This window comes from Bubalus bubalis, chromosome 7, assembly GCF_019923935.1.
Source record: "Bubalus bubalis isolate 160015118507 breed Murrah chromosome 7, NDDB_SH_1, whole genome shotgun sequence".
Taxonomy (NCBI): domain Eukaryota; kingdom Metazoa; phylum Chordata; class Mammalia; order Artiodactyla; family Bovidae; genus Bubalus; species Bubalus bubalis.
The window spans coordinates 111,442,724-111,461,631 of record NC_059163.1 but is presented as its reverse complement, the minus strand read 5'-3'; the positions used below and the strand labels follow the sequence as shown (position 1 = coordinate 111,461,631).

General features: G+C 41.1%; 1 protein-coding gene across 1 annotated transcript in view; it reads left to right on the top strand.

Moving 5' to 3' along the window:
• The first annotated feature begins 7,304 nt into the window (after window positions 1–7,304).
• Window positions 7,305–18,908, top strand: part of LOC123334370 (rho GTPase-activating protein 20) — a 35,793-nt gene continuing 24,189 nt past the window's right edge. The window contains exons 1-3 of the mRNA XM_044945518.2: window positions 7,305–7,486; window positions 8,431–8,595; window positions 13,766–13,915. Coding sequence (XP_044801453.2) covers window positions 7,305–7,486; window positions 8,431–8,595; window positions 13,766–13,915 — 497 coding nt within the window. The remainder of the gene's footprint in view (window positions 7,487–8,430; window positions 8,596–13,765; window positions 13,916–18,908) is intronic.

Sequence of the window (18,908 nt, the reverse complement as noted above, 5' to 3'; positions counted from 1 at the left end):
ACATATTATATATTATATTGGTTAATATGTTTTTATATTCATATTTTTAAATTGAACAATAGTTGATTTACAATGTATTCATTTCAGGTGTACAGTAAAAAGTGATTCAGTTCATATATATATACACATATATATTCTTTTTCAGAGTCTTTTGCCTTATAGGTGATTACAAAATATTGAATATAGTTCCCTGTGCCATACAGTAGGACCTTGTTGGTTATTTATGTTATATACAGCAGTGTATCTGTACTAATCCCAAACTCTTAATTTATCTCTCCCTCCCCATTTCCCCTTTGGAAACTATGAATTTGTTTTCTATGTCTGTCAGTCTCTCTTTTGTAAATAAGTTCAGTTTTATCACTTTTTTAGACTCCAGATATATATGACATCATATGATATTTGTCTTTCTCTGTCTGACTGACTTCACTTAGTATGAAAATCTCTAGGACCATCCATGTTGCTGCCAATTTCATTCTTTTTATGGCTGAGTAGTATTCCATTGTATAAGTATACCACATCTTCTTTATCCATTCCAATGTCAATGGATATTTGGGTTGCTTCCATGTATTGGCTATTGTAAGGAGTGCTGCAGTGAACATTGGAGTGTATGCATCTTTTTGAATTATAGTTTTCTCTGGATTTATGTCCAGGAGTGGAATTGCAGGATCATATGATCAGCCCTGGGATTTCTTTGGAAGGAATGATGCTCAAGCTGAAACTCCAGTACTTTGGCCACCTCGTGCAAAGAGTTGACTCATTGGAAAAGGCTCTGCTGCTGGAAGGGATTGGGGGCAGGAGGAGAAGGGGACAACAGAGGATGAGATGGCTGGATGGCATCACTGACTCGATGGACGTGAGTCTGAGTGAACTCCGGGAGTTGGTGATGGACAGGGAGGCCTGGCGTGCTGCGATTCATGGGGTTGTGAAGAGTCGGACACGACTGAGCGACTGAACTGAACTGAATTGATGGTAACTTTATTTTTAGTTTTTTCAGGAAATTCCATACTGTCCTTCATACTGGCTGCACCAATTTACATTCCTACCAACAGTGTAGGAGGGTTCCTTTTTCTCCACACTGTCTCCAGTATTTATTATTTGTAGACTTTTTGATGACGGTCATTCTGACCAGTGTGAGGTAATATACCTCATTGTAGGTCTGATTTGCGTTTCTCTAACAATTAGCAATGTTGAGCATATTTTCATGTGCCTGTTGCCCATCTGTATGTCTTATTTGGAGAAATGTCTATATAGATCTTCTGCCCATTTTTTATTGTGTTGTCCTTTTTTTTATGTATTGAGCCATTTATATATGTTTGATATTAATCCTTTATTGATTATATTGTTTGCAAATATTTTCTCCCATTCTTTAGGTTATCTTTTCATTTTGTTCATGGTTTCATTTACTGTGCAAAAGCTTTTAAGTTAAATTAGGTCCCATTTGTTTATTTTTGTTTTTATTTCCATTCCTCTAGGAGATGGTTCCAAAAAGGTATTGTTGAAATTTATGTCAGTGTCCTGCCTGAGTTTTCCGGAGTTTTATAGTATCCGGTCTTATATTTAGATCTTTGATCCACTTTGAATTTAACTTTGTACATGGTGTTAGAGAATGTTCTGATTTCGTTCTTTGACACGTAGCTGTCCAGTTTTCCCAGCATCACTTATTGAAGAGCTGTCTTTTCTCCACCGTATATATTCTTGCCTCCAAAGGAACTTGTTTATACAGTCCTTATAAGCCAGCCCTCTGGGGAACAGAAGAGCCAGAGGAACAAACAGAAGATACCCAGTGCCTCTCCTAATCTTCAAATATTTATTTTAGGACTTCCAAACACTGTGCTATGGTTATACAGGAGAACATAGGAATCACCAAGAGGAGGGAACCATATAAGCCCTTCATTACCTACATCTGTATTTCCTATTGTTGTACCTTTCATTCTTAATCTGCATTCATACCCAACAGTGTTCTTTGGTTTGGGCTAGAATTTCATCACCTACACATCCTCAATTTCTGGTAGTCTATTTCCCACCTACAGGAAAAAATAGACTTACTTCCAGTTGGAATCCCACCATTGGGATATCTTGACAGATTATCCTTACACAGGGCCACTGGCCACATGTTAGTCTGTTGTGCTTGCATACTGAAACTCGGGGTACAGCGCACTTGCACCCCCAGGAGTCCAGCAACGTCAGGCACCATGTCCTCTGCCACCATGAAGCTCTGTTTAAAAAAATGATGGAAGGTAGGGAATGGTAGAGTATCAGGTGAAGGCCCTGGAAACCATACCCTACATCCTTTTCTTTTTGGTTTGTCTCCAGAATCAAATAGTTAATACCTTTTTCAGCAAAGGCTAGTAAAGTAGCATTTTCCTTCTATACCTTCCAGAATTTTTTGCTGTCCAGTAATTTTAAAACATCTCACAGTTTCATTTTAAACTGTTTCTTCACAGTTTTCCTGATTCTCCAAATCGGAGTCTTTTTACTCTAGAATTATCCACCTAATTCTAGTGACAGGTGACATAGGCACATTCATATCTTGACAGGATGTCTGACCTTTCTTGTCCTGGGATTAGGTGATTCTGAAGAATGGGTGGTAGGGATATTCTTATAAGTCATTCCTACATCAGGGCAGCTAGCAAAAACTCAACAATAAAAAGGAAAGGACAGAAAAAGAAAAACAAACATAATATCGATTATATGTAGAATCTAGAAAGATGATACAGAAGAACTTATTCGCAAAGCAGAAATAGAGACACAGATGTAGAGAACAAATGTATGGACACCAGGCTTGGGGGGTGAGAGGGTGGGATGAGCTGGGATCGCCATATCACACTACTATGTATAAAACAGATAAATAATGAATGAGGACCTACTGTATAGCACAGGGAACTCGACTCAGTACTCGGTGGTGACCTAGATGGGAAGGAAATCCCCAAAAGAGGGGATATATGTATACAAATAGCTGACTCACTCTGCCGTACAGCAGAGACTAACACAATATTGTAAAGCAGCTCTTTGTTGCTGTTGTTTAGTTGCTCAGTCATGTCCAACTCCTTGCGACCCTGCCGTGGGCTGCAGCACGCCAGACTTCCCTGTCCTTCACTATTTCCCAGAGTTGGCTCAACTAACTATACTCCAATACAAATTAATTGTTTAAAAAATGAACTGACTTTGAACCACATAAAGATATCCCCCTTAAACCAGACTAAATGTATTCCTAACTCAACTTCCTCTTAGCTGAATCCCCCAAATGCCTTCAGTCACTCCAGTGATCTTACTGAAGAGTCTGAGGAGGAAATGTTGGGTGGAAACAGTCATTCGCTCAATGTCAGCAGTTAAGTAGTTGCAACAATGTGACCACATTGCTAGGACTCACTCAGACTCAGAAGGTGTCCTGTAAGTGAACGATGCGGTATGCTTCCGTAACTTTGAGGTGAAACCACCTCTGCCCTTTCGGCAGATGAATTTTCCTCAGGAGGAGCCCAGTGCTCTTCTCTGCCTCTGTACCTAGATCAGGGACATCCTGACTCAGCTTGCCACAGTCTCCACCAACCCCCACCACCCCTGGCTGCCTCCCAGGGCTAAATCTCAGGTGATTCAGATATACATTTTAGTTCATCTCTTTCAGAAGTTCCAAGTTCCTTATGCAAATTAATCTAACTCCATCCTAGGAATCTTTCTTTGCTCAAGGGGTCCCAGGTTCCCCCTTTAGGGGAAACCTTCCTATACCACTTGTACATAACTACAGGCAATACTCCATGCGATTTTTAGCAGATCTGATTCAAAGAAACTGTCTGCCCTCTTTCTCACAGGTTGGAAGTGCTCACTTAATTTTTAATTTTCCCCCTCAAAGGATACCTACAGGTACTGTCTGCCTCAAGAGGCACCCTGTTATTTTTTATCATCAACTACAACAAAAAAATACATGAACATATATCTATCAATCACATACTATATGACATTTTAGGTTATGATGTGGAACATACACAATTTACTGTTCTCAAGGATCTTGTAATCTGGTATTCAATACTTTACTTAAAATTAAAGACCCAGTATGTGCCAGATAGTATTGTGGGACCTGATGACCCAGTGGTGAACGAAGCAAACTCAACCTTATGAAGCTTACAGACATCAGGAATTAAAAAAAAAAAAAAAGTAGTAAATATAGAATATAATGTCCAGAGTAGACAAACGCCTCAAGAAAGTCACAGCTCTGTTTGGCAGCTCTGATTGTGTGTCTTATTTGCTTACTCAGAAGACCCTTCTGAGATGATCCTTTAAGAAGATCCTTAAAGATCCACATTAAGTGAGAGGTTGAGGTAGATTCAATGCAACTATTTGGATTTTTCCAAGGCAGAGAGGGCAGGTGTGAGAGCAAACATTTGAAAGTTTTTATAAAATCTTAATAGCAATAAAAATTGTTAATGAGTCACAAGAACAGTAAATAAGACGTCAGAAACATTATTCATTCATTCATTCATTCTATAAATGATTACTGAGCCCTATTATGTTCCCTGGAGGAGGAAATGGCAACCCACTCCAGTGTTCTTCCAGGATAATCCCATGAACAGAGGAGCCTGGCTACAGTTCATGGGGTCGCAAAGAGTCAGACACAACTGAACAACTGAGCACATGATGTTCCTAGGGATACAAATATGAACACAGGGTCCTGGAGGGTGTAACTAAGATTGGTATGACTAAGACACAGTACCTGTAAATAAATTTCAAATAAAGGGTAAAAATACAGTGCAATGGCTGAGCAGGTGTTATGAGATTACTTATGAGGTATACATAAATAAACCTTGTGTGGGAAGTGGGGCCCTTAGAGGGCCTGAGAGTGTTGAGCTTCCTGGAGCACTAAATGTCTAAAATAAATCCAGAGGAAATAGTAGGAATTAGCCAGAAGCAAAAGAGAACAAATTTCAGCCTCATGCAAAATCCTAGGAACATGAGAATATGCTACATTTAAAGAAATGAGGCATTGAGTTTCTGCAGTAAACCAACTTCAGATCACAAATAGCTTTCTATGTCCTACTGAGAAGATTATCCTCTACCAGAGGATAATGGGGAGACACTGACATGTTTTAAGAGGGAAGTGACTCCATCAGGCTAACACTTCAGAAAGATCACTCTGCCTGTAGCATGGAGAAGGCATGGCTTCAAGGATTGAAGACAGGAAGTGGGTTGGAGAAAAAGATTTAAGAGTCATGATGAAAGATCAGTCTTGAGGACTCCATGACTGCTTGGAAAAAGAGAAAATTACAAATGAATTATTTACACAAAAAAGGTGACTTCAGAGAATGGATTTGGAGTCAGTTTTGAAGGATGTGCTGGATCTGAATTGATGGGTTGAGAGTTTAATAGAAAGGAGAGGTCTAGAAATCCCTTCATGGAGTTATTCTCTAGGTGAGAACTGTTCAACTGTGTGCTGGGCACTCTGACTACTATGGTGTATTTATTATATCACTTAATAGAACAAGTCTATGTGAACCATTGTTACTCTTGTTACAAATAAAGGAACTGAGGTGTTGGGCAGTCACATAGCTGACAAACAGGATAATCAGATCAGATCAGTTGCTCAGTTGTGTCCTACTCTTTGCGACCCCATGAATTGCAGCACGCCAGACCTCCCTGTCTGTCCATCACCAACTCCCGGAGTTCACGGAGACTCACATCCATTTGATATATCAAAAATAGACTCATTCCTTGAAGTCCTTAAGAGTCTGCATGCATCCTCAATTGATTCAGTCATGTCTGGCTCTTTGCAATTCCATGGACTATAGCCCGCCAGGCTCCTATTGTCCATGGGATTCTCCAGGCAAGAATACTGCAGTGAGTTGCCATGCCCTCCTCCAGGGAATCTTCCCCACCCAGGAACTGAACCCACATCTCCTGTGTCTTCTGCATTGCAGGTGGATTCTTTACCCACTTTGCCACCTTGGAAGCCCCTGAAAGAGTCTAGTGGGGAATATAAAATATGTATTCAGATTAATATTATAAGAGCCAACAAGAGAAACCACAAACTGCCACATGGTCAAATTTCAGTTCTCCGCCATTGTCAAAGGAAAGAGACCGTCCTCAGGAGAAGAGGTTAGGGGCCTTGCTGCCCAGAAGCTGCGTGACCCCTGGGTTGGCTGGAGCTGATCCTTCATTACTATTATACTGGGCTTCTTGCCCTCACAGGTATCCAGACTAACTGAGTGGCAGCCTCCTCAACTGTACAATGGTCAATTTTCTAGTGGAAGGAGAATACTGTCTTTATTTTCTTTAAACACAAGATACCATTGCTGTTGTTATTTGCTAAGTCGGGTCCAGCTCTTCGTGACCTCGTAGACTGTAGACCACCAGGCTCCGCTGTCCTTGGGATTCTCCAGGAAAGAATCGTGGAGTGGGTTGCCTTGTCCTTCTCTAGAGGATCTTGCTCCCAAGAATCAACCCCTCGTCTCCTGCATTTGCAGACAGATTCTTTACCCCTGAGTTACCAGGGAAGACTTACAACTACCATACAGTCGTGCATTTACACTCCTAGGCCTTTAACCTAGAGAAATGGATCCTTGCATCAACACCAAAAAAAGTGTATACAAATGTTTGCTGCAGCTTTATTTGTAATGGCCCCAAACTGAAGACAGCACAGGCGTTCCCCAACATGGTTAAACAAACCCGGATACATCATTCTCATGGACTGCTACTGAGAGGTACAAGGAAATGAACTATTAATACCTGCAACAGTCTAGATGAATCTCCATTTATGCTGAGCAGGGAGCAAAACGGGAGCAAATCCCAAAATGTTACATCCTGTATGATCCCGTTGATATAACGTTCTCGAAAGGGCAAAAATAAAGGAGAAAACTTAGTGGCTGCAGGGATTAAAGAGGTGGCAGAAGTGGAGGGGAGTCTGTGTGGCTGTAAAGGATCACTGAGGTGATGGAAACGTGCTGTATCTTGACCGTTTCAATGTTAATATCCTAGTTATATTGTACTATAGAGAGATACTACCATCGCGGAAAACTGGTAAAAGGTTATAGACTCTGTGTTATTTCTTGCAACTGTGTGTGAACCTAGAGTTATTTCAAAGTAAAAATATTAATTAAGAAAAATCAAAGCGTCAGTCGCTCAGTCATGTCCAGCTCTTTGCGACCCCATGGACTGTAGCCCAGCAGGCTCCTCTGTCCATGGGATTCTCCAGGCAAGAATACTGGAGTGGGTTGCCATTCCCTTCTCCAAAAACATTGAAAGATAGGTGTAAAGTCAGGGAAACAAACATTAAAGCTTGTCAGCTATGGCATGAGCCTCACAATGTTGACATCATAATGGCCAGTGACCTGGACTACTACAGAATCCTCAGGCTTCATGGGTTTGTTCACAGTACTCTGCCGAGTATTGTAGACACACTCAGCTTTCAGTGCCGAGAATTGGGAGAAAAAAGGATTTTCACGGCAATCAAAACGCACTTTGAACTTATTGGTTGTCATTCAAGGTTTTACCACATCAGGTAATCCTTTAATATACTATTTTTTTTTATCATCAAAACAAACTGGTGTTCACAGTGAATTTTATTTTGTTTCTTCTAAGACATGAACTAATTTTTAACTTCAGCATGGGTTTCATGAAAAGCTACTGGCGTTCCTAAGATTCATACTGCGGAACACAAGTGAGCAGCTTTACATCTTCAGGGTGGGCCAGGGTGTAGGGGGACATTTTCTTGGCTTCAAGCCTAGAATTTTCTGTAGATCTATGAAAATATCTGCTCTATTTATCAAAGGATCTTTATGTTCAGTGTAACGTATTTGTTTTGATGAGGCAGTTCTATGAGACCTTAGCTCAATCAACGAATAACTAGGCACTGCCTAGTATTTAGAAACTTTTTTGATGTTTCCAGTATTATTTCGCTGATCTTAGAGAATTTTCCCCAAAATTTGAATATTGATTTAGATATGATTGAAGTCAGTTTTCCAGAATCCTCGGTTATCTAAAATTTTAGACCATCATGAAACCAAGTTGTAATTACTTCTTGGCAGATCTCCATATCTTTTTATCTCTAATAGGCCACACATTATCCTATTTTGTGTGGTTATTGGGTTTTTAACGTTGTCTGTTTTTGCCTTCCTGCCATCGTCTCTACCTTTGGCCTCTTGGTTCTCCTCTTCCTAAGAGTTCATGACCAGCTCCGCTCCTTTCTCTGTTCCCTGCCTCTAAGAGTCCGCATGCCCAAGGGCTTTGTCCTTGAACTTGTCGCCTGTCCGCATCAACTGCCCGAGTGACCTCATTTCTCTCAGTAACTTTCTATAGCTTGCTGATTCCTGGATTTGAGCTGTGAAGCCCTGTTTGGGAGACTGAGGCTTCTTTTTAAAGTTGTGTCGATCTTGACATTTAACATAAACCCCATCGTATATCTGACCAGTGACTCGTTGTTCTGTGGTGTTTGATGTTTTTCAGAAGCCCTTCCGTTGAGGTGGCCACCAAGAGGGAGAGTACTTCATCATCCGAGGGAGCCAACGGTACCCTGCTGATCCACAGCCCCGCAGAACTCAAAAGCGGCTGGAGGAAGCAGAAGCGGTACCTCTCCTCATTTAGTGATGCGTTGCCTATGTCTAATACCATGTGAGTACATATTACATGCTTTCCTAACTAGTATAAAATGGCACCTCTGCTAACCTTGAGGAAAATATGACAGGCAAGGTCTCTCTTCTCTGTGACTTAGATGATAAAAAAAGGAGAGGGGGAAAGGAGAGATTGCGTCGTGCTTGTGATACAAGGTAGATACCATGAGCATCATGAAGGGGACCATGAAGACGATGGGACCATATTTGAAAGGGGTTGTTCAGCAGGACCTCTCAAGAAGCCAGCCTCTAAGCTAGACCTGTGGCTTGAGAAGCAGCCTCCAATCTCAGCCAAGGCGGCTGAGCCTTCGAGGCTGAGGGAGCAGCAGGCTTTGACTGGGTGCAGCTGGGCCCCGTGGATGGGGTAGTTCTGGGAAGGCCAATGTGACCGGAGCCTAAAGTAAGGGGCATGACATTAGATATAACACTGTAGTCAGGGGTCCAGCCACACAGGGTCCCCACAGGCCACAGTAAGGGGTTAAAATACATGCTGAAAGGTGTTTAACTAGGATAGTAACCATATCTGACATATACTTTTTAGCAAAGCTTTCTGGCTATCGGAAGACGAGAGATTTTGGAGTAAGCAAGGGTGGAAGCAGGGAGACTAGTTAGGGAGGCAACAGTCCTGTGAACAGTATCAAGGACTTCACCCTGGGGTTGGTGGTAAAAACAAAAGATTCAGCCACACAGATGTGGAATATATGTTGGAGACAGAACCAGCGGGGTGCACTTTCCTCCCAACCCTCAACATAGATGCAACTAACACCATAGACTTGGTGGCTTAACAAAAGAAATGTGTTCCCTTATAGTTCTGGAGGCTGGAAATCCACAATAAGGTACCTGTATGATGAGGCTCTAGTGAGAGCTCTCTTCCTGCCTTGCAGATGGCTGTCTTCTCATTGTGTGCTCACAAGGCATTTCCTTGGTGCCAATAAGCCCACCATCCTACTGGATTTGAATCTTACCCTTTATGACCTCATTAGCCTCCATGACATCCTCCAAAGCTCATTTTCCAAATATAGTCTCATTTGCAGGGAGGGCGTCACTGTATTAAGGACTTTAGCAGCCAGGAGGGGCGGGGGACACAGTTCCCCCACTGCAGTAACCACAGCACTGAGTCCTTGTTCTTCACACAAGTTTTGGAAAAAGACCTAGAAGATCATTCCCACAGTAACATTTAGGTGTATTCATGATTATTATTAATATAAAATTTTTTTTTCAGAAGGAAATAACTAAAAAGAAATCACCTCCCGTGATAACAAACACATCTCTTCCTGTCATGCCTCATTCTTAGATGGAATATTGTATCCTGCCTTGAATCAATCTGTTCAAATTAATAATCTGAGTGTAGCACCTAGTTTTGCCACTTAGCCATAAGAAGAGGTGGGGACACTGAGGTTCCCTATTGCCTCAGCTCACCTTCAGACTTCAGTGGAAAACTCACTCATCTTGAGGCTGATGCCATAGAAATTAACACAAATGGAATAAATGGTTTACTAACTTCTCCCTATGCATTTGATGAGAATAAGTACATTTTAGTTTCTAGGTAATAATAAGGGGGATTTAAATATTTATTTCTTCACAGAGAAATTATATTTCTCCAATTGTGGGATGTTAATATTCAATTAAAATTATTTTGAGATTTTTTTTAGTCATTTTTTCCCATATTACAAACATTAGAAACATCTGTTCTCAAGAATTAATCTCATGAATTCTTCAACATCATTTTGATATTCATTAGAATGCTAATAAGCTATCTTTCAAATAAAATGATTACTTTTATTTTTTATAACAGGATCTACTTTATAAATATTACGATATTAATACTAGCAGAGGCCTATGAAGAATTAACAAATAGGAAGGGACCATACATAGCCAACACCACTTTTAGACATCACTATCCTCACATTTAGTTGTTACAGAATACAGAAACAATAAAAAATGAATGTTATTTAGATCAAAAGATAATTTACTATTAACTTACCAGTGAAACAGCAGACAGTTACACACCATACCACAATCTCTATTTCCAAGCATCTAAAGGAACAGTCTTGTGTTGGAATAGGGGAAGTCTGCCTAGAATCCCAGAAACTCCACAAACCATTGGGGCTTACCTTCCAGTATGAGGAGAAGGGCAGAGTTAGAGATGGTTATATAGCCTCACTGTCTCAATGGACTTGAATCTGAGCAAACTCGCGGGATAGTAAGGTCAGGGGAGCCTGGCATTCTGCAGTCCATGGGGTTGCAGACAGTCTGACATGACTTAGCAACTGAAGAACAACAACAAAGAGGAAAGGAGAGGGGTGTGGGAATCCGTAGTAAGGGATACACAATAAAAATTTTAAATGTAGTCCTCCTCTTCCTTCTCATCCTTCAGTCATTTTATATTAGATTCGTTCTAACTTGTGAGAGAATCTCATTAAGTCATGACTAAGGCTGAAGAAATACAATGAGACCCTAGGAGAATCCACTGCAGTATAAAGTTTTGTTGTCTTAAACATTTCCAAGCTGGCATCTAGCTTTGTTGGTATAGTGTCATGAGATTTATCATGTCAGTCTGCAAATTAAAGAACAATCCCGTCAGAAAGCCTGGTGGCTCCTGGAGAAGAGTTGAGGCTGAGGATAGGAAAGAGGAGAAGGGTACCTCAGGGAAGCTGAGGTCCACACCGATGGAGGCCAAGTGGGTAGGAGCACAGGCTCGTGATTTAGGCTGTCTGAGTTCAAATCCTGGTTCTGTTGCTTTGGGAAATTGACTTAACCTCACCTGTAAAATGGAGCTGCTGCTGCTAAGTCGATGCAGTCGTGTCCGACTCTGTGCAACCCCATAGATGGCAGCCCACCAGGCTCCCCCGTCCCTGGGATTCTCCAGGCAAGAATACTGGAGTGGGTTGCCATTTCCTTCTCTAATGCATGAAAGTCAAAAGTGAAAGTGAAGTCACTCAGTCATGTCCGACTCTTACCGACTCCATGGACTGCAGCCTACCAGGCTACTCCGCCCATGGGATTTTCCAGGCAAGAGTACTGGAGTGGGGTGCCATTGCTTTCTCCTAAAATGGAGCTACTAAAGACTACTTGGTGTAGTTGACCATTAAATGAAAAAAATGTTTATAAAAGTCTTAGAACAATGCTCACTATATGGTAAATACTCAGTGTTACTGAAGAATGCAAACCATGCTCTGGGCTTTTGGATAACTCCTTGATTTGGTTTCAAGGGAGTGAATGATCTTGGCGCTTCACTTCACTAAGAAGAGAATTATTGAAATGCCTTTTCCCAGGTCAGTGTATTTGGACGGTTCCACACAGTACCTTGGGTGTCAACACACTTAGACATCTACATGAGAAAAAAAAACCTATAAAACCCAGCAGATAGGCATCTCTCTTTCCCATTAACTGAAAGTCACTCAGTCGTGTCCTACTCTTTGCGACCCCATGGAGTATACAGTCCATGGAATTCTCCAGGCCAGATACTGGAGTGAGTAGCCTTTCCCTTCTCCAGAGGATCTTCCCAACCCAGGAATCGAACGGGTGTGTCCTGCATTGCAGGTGGATTCTTTACCACCTATCAGGGAAGCCCTCTTTCCCATTGGGCATATATTTTTAATTTGAAAATGCTTTTAGAGTTACTATATAGAAAAATAATTTTATTTGATAATTGTGTTTCATAAAATCTTCAAATACACAGGCACAGGGTAAAAATGTTGAAATCAGATGTAGAAAAAACCCACCTTGTATTGCAAAGCAGATTTCCATCATATTTATATTCATAGTGCCCACTGAATCAAGATTATCCTTCAAGTGGGCTCCCTGCAAAATTATTTTCATTTCATAAGTCCCATTGAAGAGTTGGAGCTTTAACTGTTCCCTGAACCAGAAGAATCAAAGGCATTTCTGCACACGAGGTATCTCGGATCTCATTCTACATTTAGTGTGTCTACATGTGGTTCTGAATTGTAGAAGTTCCAGAGCTGTGCACCCCAGTTACCTCGGCATCTTTCATAGGGCTTGTAGCTATCTAAATCTCAGGCCCGCCAAGAGTTAAATTTGTGAATTAACCAAGAGATATGGTGGTTTCCATGTTAGAAGTCAAAAGAGAATCAGCAGAAACTGTCAGAGAGCAGATTCATTGGTGACCTTCTGACTCCCCAGAGGTAAATGGGAAAGATGTCTCTCATCTATGCAGAAGACATCCTGGCCACTGATCTGAGGTTGACTGACTGACTGATTGATTGAGTTTTAAGTTGGGGTTCAATTTGTATGCTAACAATTTTTCGGTTTTTACCTATAAGAGAAAATGTTATGAACAAAATTTACGAAAGGAAATTTAAAATAACCTATGCTAGAAAATAAAACATCTTGTTTAAAAAATTAAAGTTGAAAATGTATTTTAAATCTCTCTAGTCTAGCCTTTATTATTATTATTATTATTTGGTCTCTGTTAAGGAAATAGTTGTGTAACTATTTTTATTTTTATTTTTTTTAGTTCTACCAGTTTATTGCTACCAACCCGTGACCCTCCACCCTCATACACACATGCTCAGTCATGTAACCCCATGGACTGCAGCCTGCCAGGCTCCTCTGTCCATGGACTTTTCCAGGCAAGAATACTGGAGTGGGTTGCCATTTCCTTCTCCAGTGTAACTATTTTTATAAACCATATATCATGCATGTATTTTGGTTCAGCCTCTCAATACTTTTTGACATATGCAAGACATGAATGAATAATAAACTAATTATAATAATTACAAACATATTTGTATATTTTCTACATTTATATTATTATAATTATAAAATGCTAAATATTTACATTTATATAAGATTTATTTTTAATATAATATATAATAATAAATATGAGACTGATAAATGAGTTAATGGTTCTCTAAAAAAGCTCTAAGATATAAAGGATGGTCTATACTCATTACTTAACATTCAGAAAATGTCTATTCCCACCATGAAGGAAGTGTTTTCAGGGACTTCCTGGACCAGCCTCCGCTGAACACGTATTTTTGAAAAGGTCTATCAAATGCCTAGCCACGCCATCCACAGTGAGAAATAGAGATGAAGGAGGCATGCTTGGCCCTCCAGCAATAAGAAACACCATCTTAGCATGAACACAGCTGCTCCCATTACGTTTCAGAAACAAACTAACAGAGGCATTATTTGGTTCTTTCCAGGTATAAAAAGAACGTTAAGATAAAAGATAAAACACCACTGAGCACCACATGGACTGACAACCGTATACACAAGGCTGGTGAAGCCGGCGTCGTTGCCAGAAAGTCCTTTGTCCTGGGCTGGCCCACGGTGAACTTTGTGGCCCCCTCCAGGTGAGACCTACAGCTTGGTGTCCTGGATCTACGTGGGTTCAAAAGGAGGACATTTTAATCTGATTGTCTATTAAGCCAGTGACTCACTTCTTGACTGACCATAATGACACATACGGGCTTCCCTGGTGGCTCAGTGGTCAAGAATCTGCCTGTAATGCAGGAGACTTGCGGAAGACCCGCCCACTCAATCCCTGGGTCAGGAAGATCCCCTGGAGGTGGAAATGGCAACCCACTCCAGCATTCTGCCTAGGAAATCCCATGGACAGAGGAGCCTGGCGGGCTACAGTCCATGCGGTCACAAGAAGAGTCAGACACGACTGAGTGACATAAACAACAACAAATGACACATATGCCTTGTACTTTTCCCTCCTAAAAAGGTTTTCATGTGCAAATGCATGCATATGGATAGTAAATAGTGGAAATGACTGGAGTGATTTCCTTTGGTTTTGATCAGTGGTTTTTCAGATGGGCTATGTGAGCTCCTTGGGAAGCCAGATCCTCTTGTGTTCATGGTATCCTTGTATGAGGAAGGAGGATCATGAGAGCAAGACTCTAGGACCCCTCACCAATATCCTGCCCTCAATCCAATCCCGATTATCTTTCTTGAAAAAGTACAATTATATTTGAAAAACTGACTTTATACTCCCAAATTAATTCCCTTTAAAATGGGACTTAATTATACACATAACATTAATTGTGTCATCAAATAGTAGGTTGCCTGAATTGCTGTGTACAAATAATCTTATTTGGTGTGTGTAGAAGGGTGACAATAAAACAAAGCTACGATTCCATGGAGTACAGGTCAGTTTTCCAATTACATTCTTAGACTGGAGTGAGGATGGGGAATGTGACTATCCCAAGTTGACAGTCCCGGGTTCGCCAGTGCCATGAAACATTCACAACTGCCATTTGGAACAACCATACCCCGTATCTCAGTCTCGTGCGCACACTGGGCCCTCCTCACACGCACTTGACACACTTTCTTGTCCTCCTCACCTGACCACCAAGATCTCTTGTATCATCAGAGAGCTAAGACAACTAAAATGCTGCCAAGTGGTAAACTGACTAAATGCTAGAATTCAGCTGTTGACTTAATGAAAACTTTGAAAGCTTTTGGGGAAGAAATATGTATTTGTATCATTCTCTGTATGTCTGCTTTCCATGACTTATTTCTCTAAAGATCCAGTTCCTATTGCTTAAACATCTTTTCCATGTTTTAAGTGAATGGAAGCAGTTTCATTTGGGAATGTGCAATTTCTGATAAGGGAGTGTCCAAGAAACTTTTTTCCTAGTGAGGCTAGAAAGGAGGAAGCCAGGTTTACACATGTTATTTAGGTTTAAAAGCTGTGTGAGAACATACACGGCATTCATAACAATGCCTGACACCTAGTGCTTTGGCCATTTGCTATTTTACTCTTCTGCAGGTTGCCATGAGTAATTAGCAGCTGTGTTCGGGTATATATGCAGGTTAGGAGCTCAGGGGGCACTCTACTTCCTGGTGAAACAGTTCTTGAAATGGGGATGGGGGGTAGGAGCAGTGTTTTGGTAGGAATATAAAATGTGGCAGCCATAGGAGAACATACATATTCTGGGTATATATCCAAGAGAAATGAAAACTTACATCCACACAAAAAATTTATACACAAACGCTCATAGCTGCTTTATCCACCACAGCCAAAAAAAAAAAAAAAAAAAAAAATTGGAAATAGCCTAAGTGTTTATCAACTAATGAATGTATAAACCAAACCTGGTATGGGGCCTGAGGATGGAGGAGACTGGGGTGTGACTCCTTAATGCACACAGGGTTTGCCATTGGGTAGTGAAAATATTCCAGAAGTAGATAATGGTGATGGTTGCACAATCTTGTTAATCTACCGATGATCACTAATTGTCAGTTTTATGTTATGCATAATTTACCACAATAAATAAAATTTAGTAAGTGATAAGTCTGTGTATGAATGAGCCTAAAACATTTTCAGCTCTGGATAATTAAATGCTACACAAACTTTAGCACAGAAAATGCTAATCTTTAACAATTTAGCAGTAGATTGATCTGCATCAGAGGATCATAGTAATGAAGAATAAGTTTCCTAGAAACTAATTTCATATATTACAATTTACTATATGGTACACACATAAAGTGGGCTGGAAGAAGCACAAGCTGGAATCAAGATTGTGGGAGAAATATCAATAACCTCAGATATGCAGATGACACCACCCTTATGGCAGAAAGTGAAGAGGAACTCAAAAGCCTCTTGATGAAAGTGAAAGTGGAGAGTGAAAAAGTTGGCTTAAAGCTCCACATTCAGAAAACGAAGATCATGGCATCTGGTCCCATCACTTCATGGCAAATAGATGGGGAAACAGTGGAAACAGTGTCAGACTTTATTTTGGGGGGCTCCAAAATCACTGCATATGGTGATTGAAGCCATGAAATTAAAAGACACTTGCTGCTTGGAAGAAAAGTTATGACCAACCTAGATAGCACATTCAAAAGCAGAGACATTACTTCGCCAACAAAGGTCCGTCTAGTCAAGGCTATGGTTTTTCCAGTGGTCATGTATGGATGTGAGAGTTGGACTGTGAAGAAAGCTGAGTGCCGAAGAATTGATGCTTTTGAGCTGTGGTGTTGGAGAAGACTCTTGAGAGTCCCTTGGACTGCAAGGAGATGCAACCAGTCCATTCTGAAGGAGATCAGCCCTGGGATTTCTTAGGAGGGAATGATGCTGAGGCTGAAACTCCAGTACTTTGGCCACCTCGTGCGAAGAGTTGACTATTGGAAAAGACTCTGATGCTGGGAGGGATTGGGGGCAGGAGGAGAAGGGGACGACAGAGGATGAGATGGCTGGATGGCATCACCGACTCGATGGACGTGAGTCTGAGTGAACTCCGGGATTTGGTGATGGACAGGGAGGCCTGGAGTGCTGCGATTCATGGGGTCGCAAAGAGTTGGACACGACTGAGCGACTGAACTGAACTGAACTGAACACACATAAAGGACTAAAATATTGTAGGGTTTTTTCCTAATAGGATACTCCTGTTTCTGAGATAACATAGTTCCATCCAAATGCCAATTCCTAAGTATGATTTAATCTGAATAATCATGTTCTTTATATCTGAATAGCACTTCTACCTATAAGAACACTCAGGTATAATTAATCCTTTTCCTGTTCTGGAAACTGAGGCACAGAGTGGTTCAGTGACTTGCCCATGATTACACAGCTTGCATGACACCTGCAGTTAAGTGTTTAGATTTCAAACCAACTTTTTGTCAAGTTTAACATCTACTTCTCATCACTGTAATATGGTTTAACAAAGAGAGACTCCATATCAAGAGCCTAATTATGAAGAGGGTACAACTTACATATGCATACACATTAGTTAACAACTGGCTGCTGATATTTTTTTTAATCTGGAATAGCACTTAATATGCTAATACAAGTCTTAATATGTTAGTGTGGAGAAGGCAATGGCACCCCACTCCAGTACTTTTACCTAGAAAATCCCATGGACGGAGGAGCCTGGTGGGCTGCAGTGCATGGGGTCGCTAAGAGTCAGACACGACTGAGCGACTTCCCTTTCACTTTTCACTTTCATGCATTGGAGAAGGAAATGGCAACCCACTCCAGTGTTCTTGCCTGGAGAATCCCAGGGACGGGAAGCCTGGTTGGCTGCCGTCTGTGGGGTCGCACAGAGTCGGACATGACTGAAGCGACGCAGCAGCAGCAGCAATATGTTAGTGTAAGTATTTTATGTAATTTTTCTCCCATTTTTTAAGATTGCAGTTTTCCTGAACAAAAGGAAAAATGGCAGTCCTTCCTTCAAAGGTATTTTGACAACAGTATACGTATGTTAAATCTTTAATCCATGATAGAAGAATGCAAATCTCTTCAAGGCAGTGCCCCCAAACTGTGTCCTTCTCCCTGGTAGGAATTGTTAGACTCCCCTCAAGTAACTTCTTGTTTAGGTTTATCCTGACTGCTGCTGCAAAGAATGTTCTCTCATTTACACGTATGCTCTGCTTAGCTTTAAGGAAGTTCTGTGTGTCACTGTCATCTTTCCTTTCTCTCCATCCTAATGGTTGGAACTAACATTATTCTCAAAACATATGTAAAATTTCCATAAGTGTAGATTACTTACTCTAATGAAAGATTCCCAAAGCAAATGCCACGTCCTGTCCTTGAACCCAGGAAGGCCCTGGGCCCGCCAATCTAGGCAGGAAAACTTTGAGGATTGGATCTGCTGCCCAAATCGCACATAACAAAGGCGACCTGTTACTTTCTGGGTCATATCTTATTTTCCTGAAAATATTTTTGCATATCTTCTTCCAATCCCTAATTTGATTTTACTCAGTTTATCTCTCCATGCTTTTAAGAATAATAACAAGGGCTTCCCTGACGGCTCAGTGGTAAAGAATCTGCCTGCCAATGCAGGAGATACAGGTTTGAGCCCTGATAGAGGAAGATCCCCCATGCCGCGGAGCAGCTAAGCCTGTGCACCACAATTAACTGAGCCTACGCTCCAGAGCCCAGGATCCGAACTGCAGCTACTGAAGCCCACGTGCTCACAACAAGAGAAGCCCCTGCAAGGAGAAGCTCGTGAACTGCAGCTAGAGCATGGCCCCCACTGGCCACAGCCAGAGATGGGCCTCCACAGCAACACAGACCCAGCACAGCCGAAAATTTAGAAATTAAAATAAGGCGAAATAAAAAAAATAGATATTAAAAGAAGAATAATAACAAATAAGGGGCTTCCCTGGTGGTCCAGTGCAGGCGCCTGGGTTCAGTACCTGCTCAGGGAACTAGACAGATCCCACATGCCACAACTAAGAGTCTGCATGCCACCAGTAAAGATCCTGTGTACCACAAGGGAGACCCGGTGCAGCCAAACGAATTCAATAAATAAATTTTTTAAAGAAAATAATAACAGTATTTAAAAGATTAGCAACATTGATTGATTTGAAAATAAGCTAATAGCTAAAGCTAATTTGTCT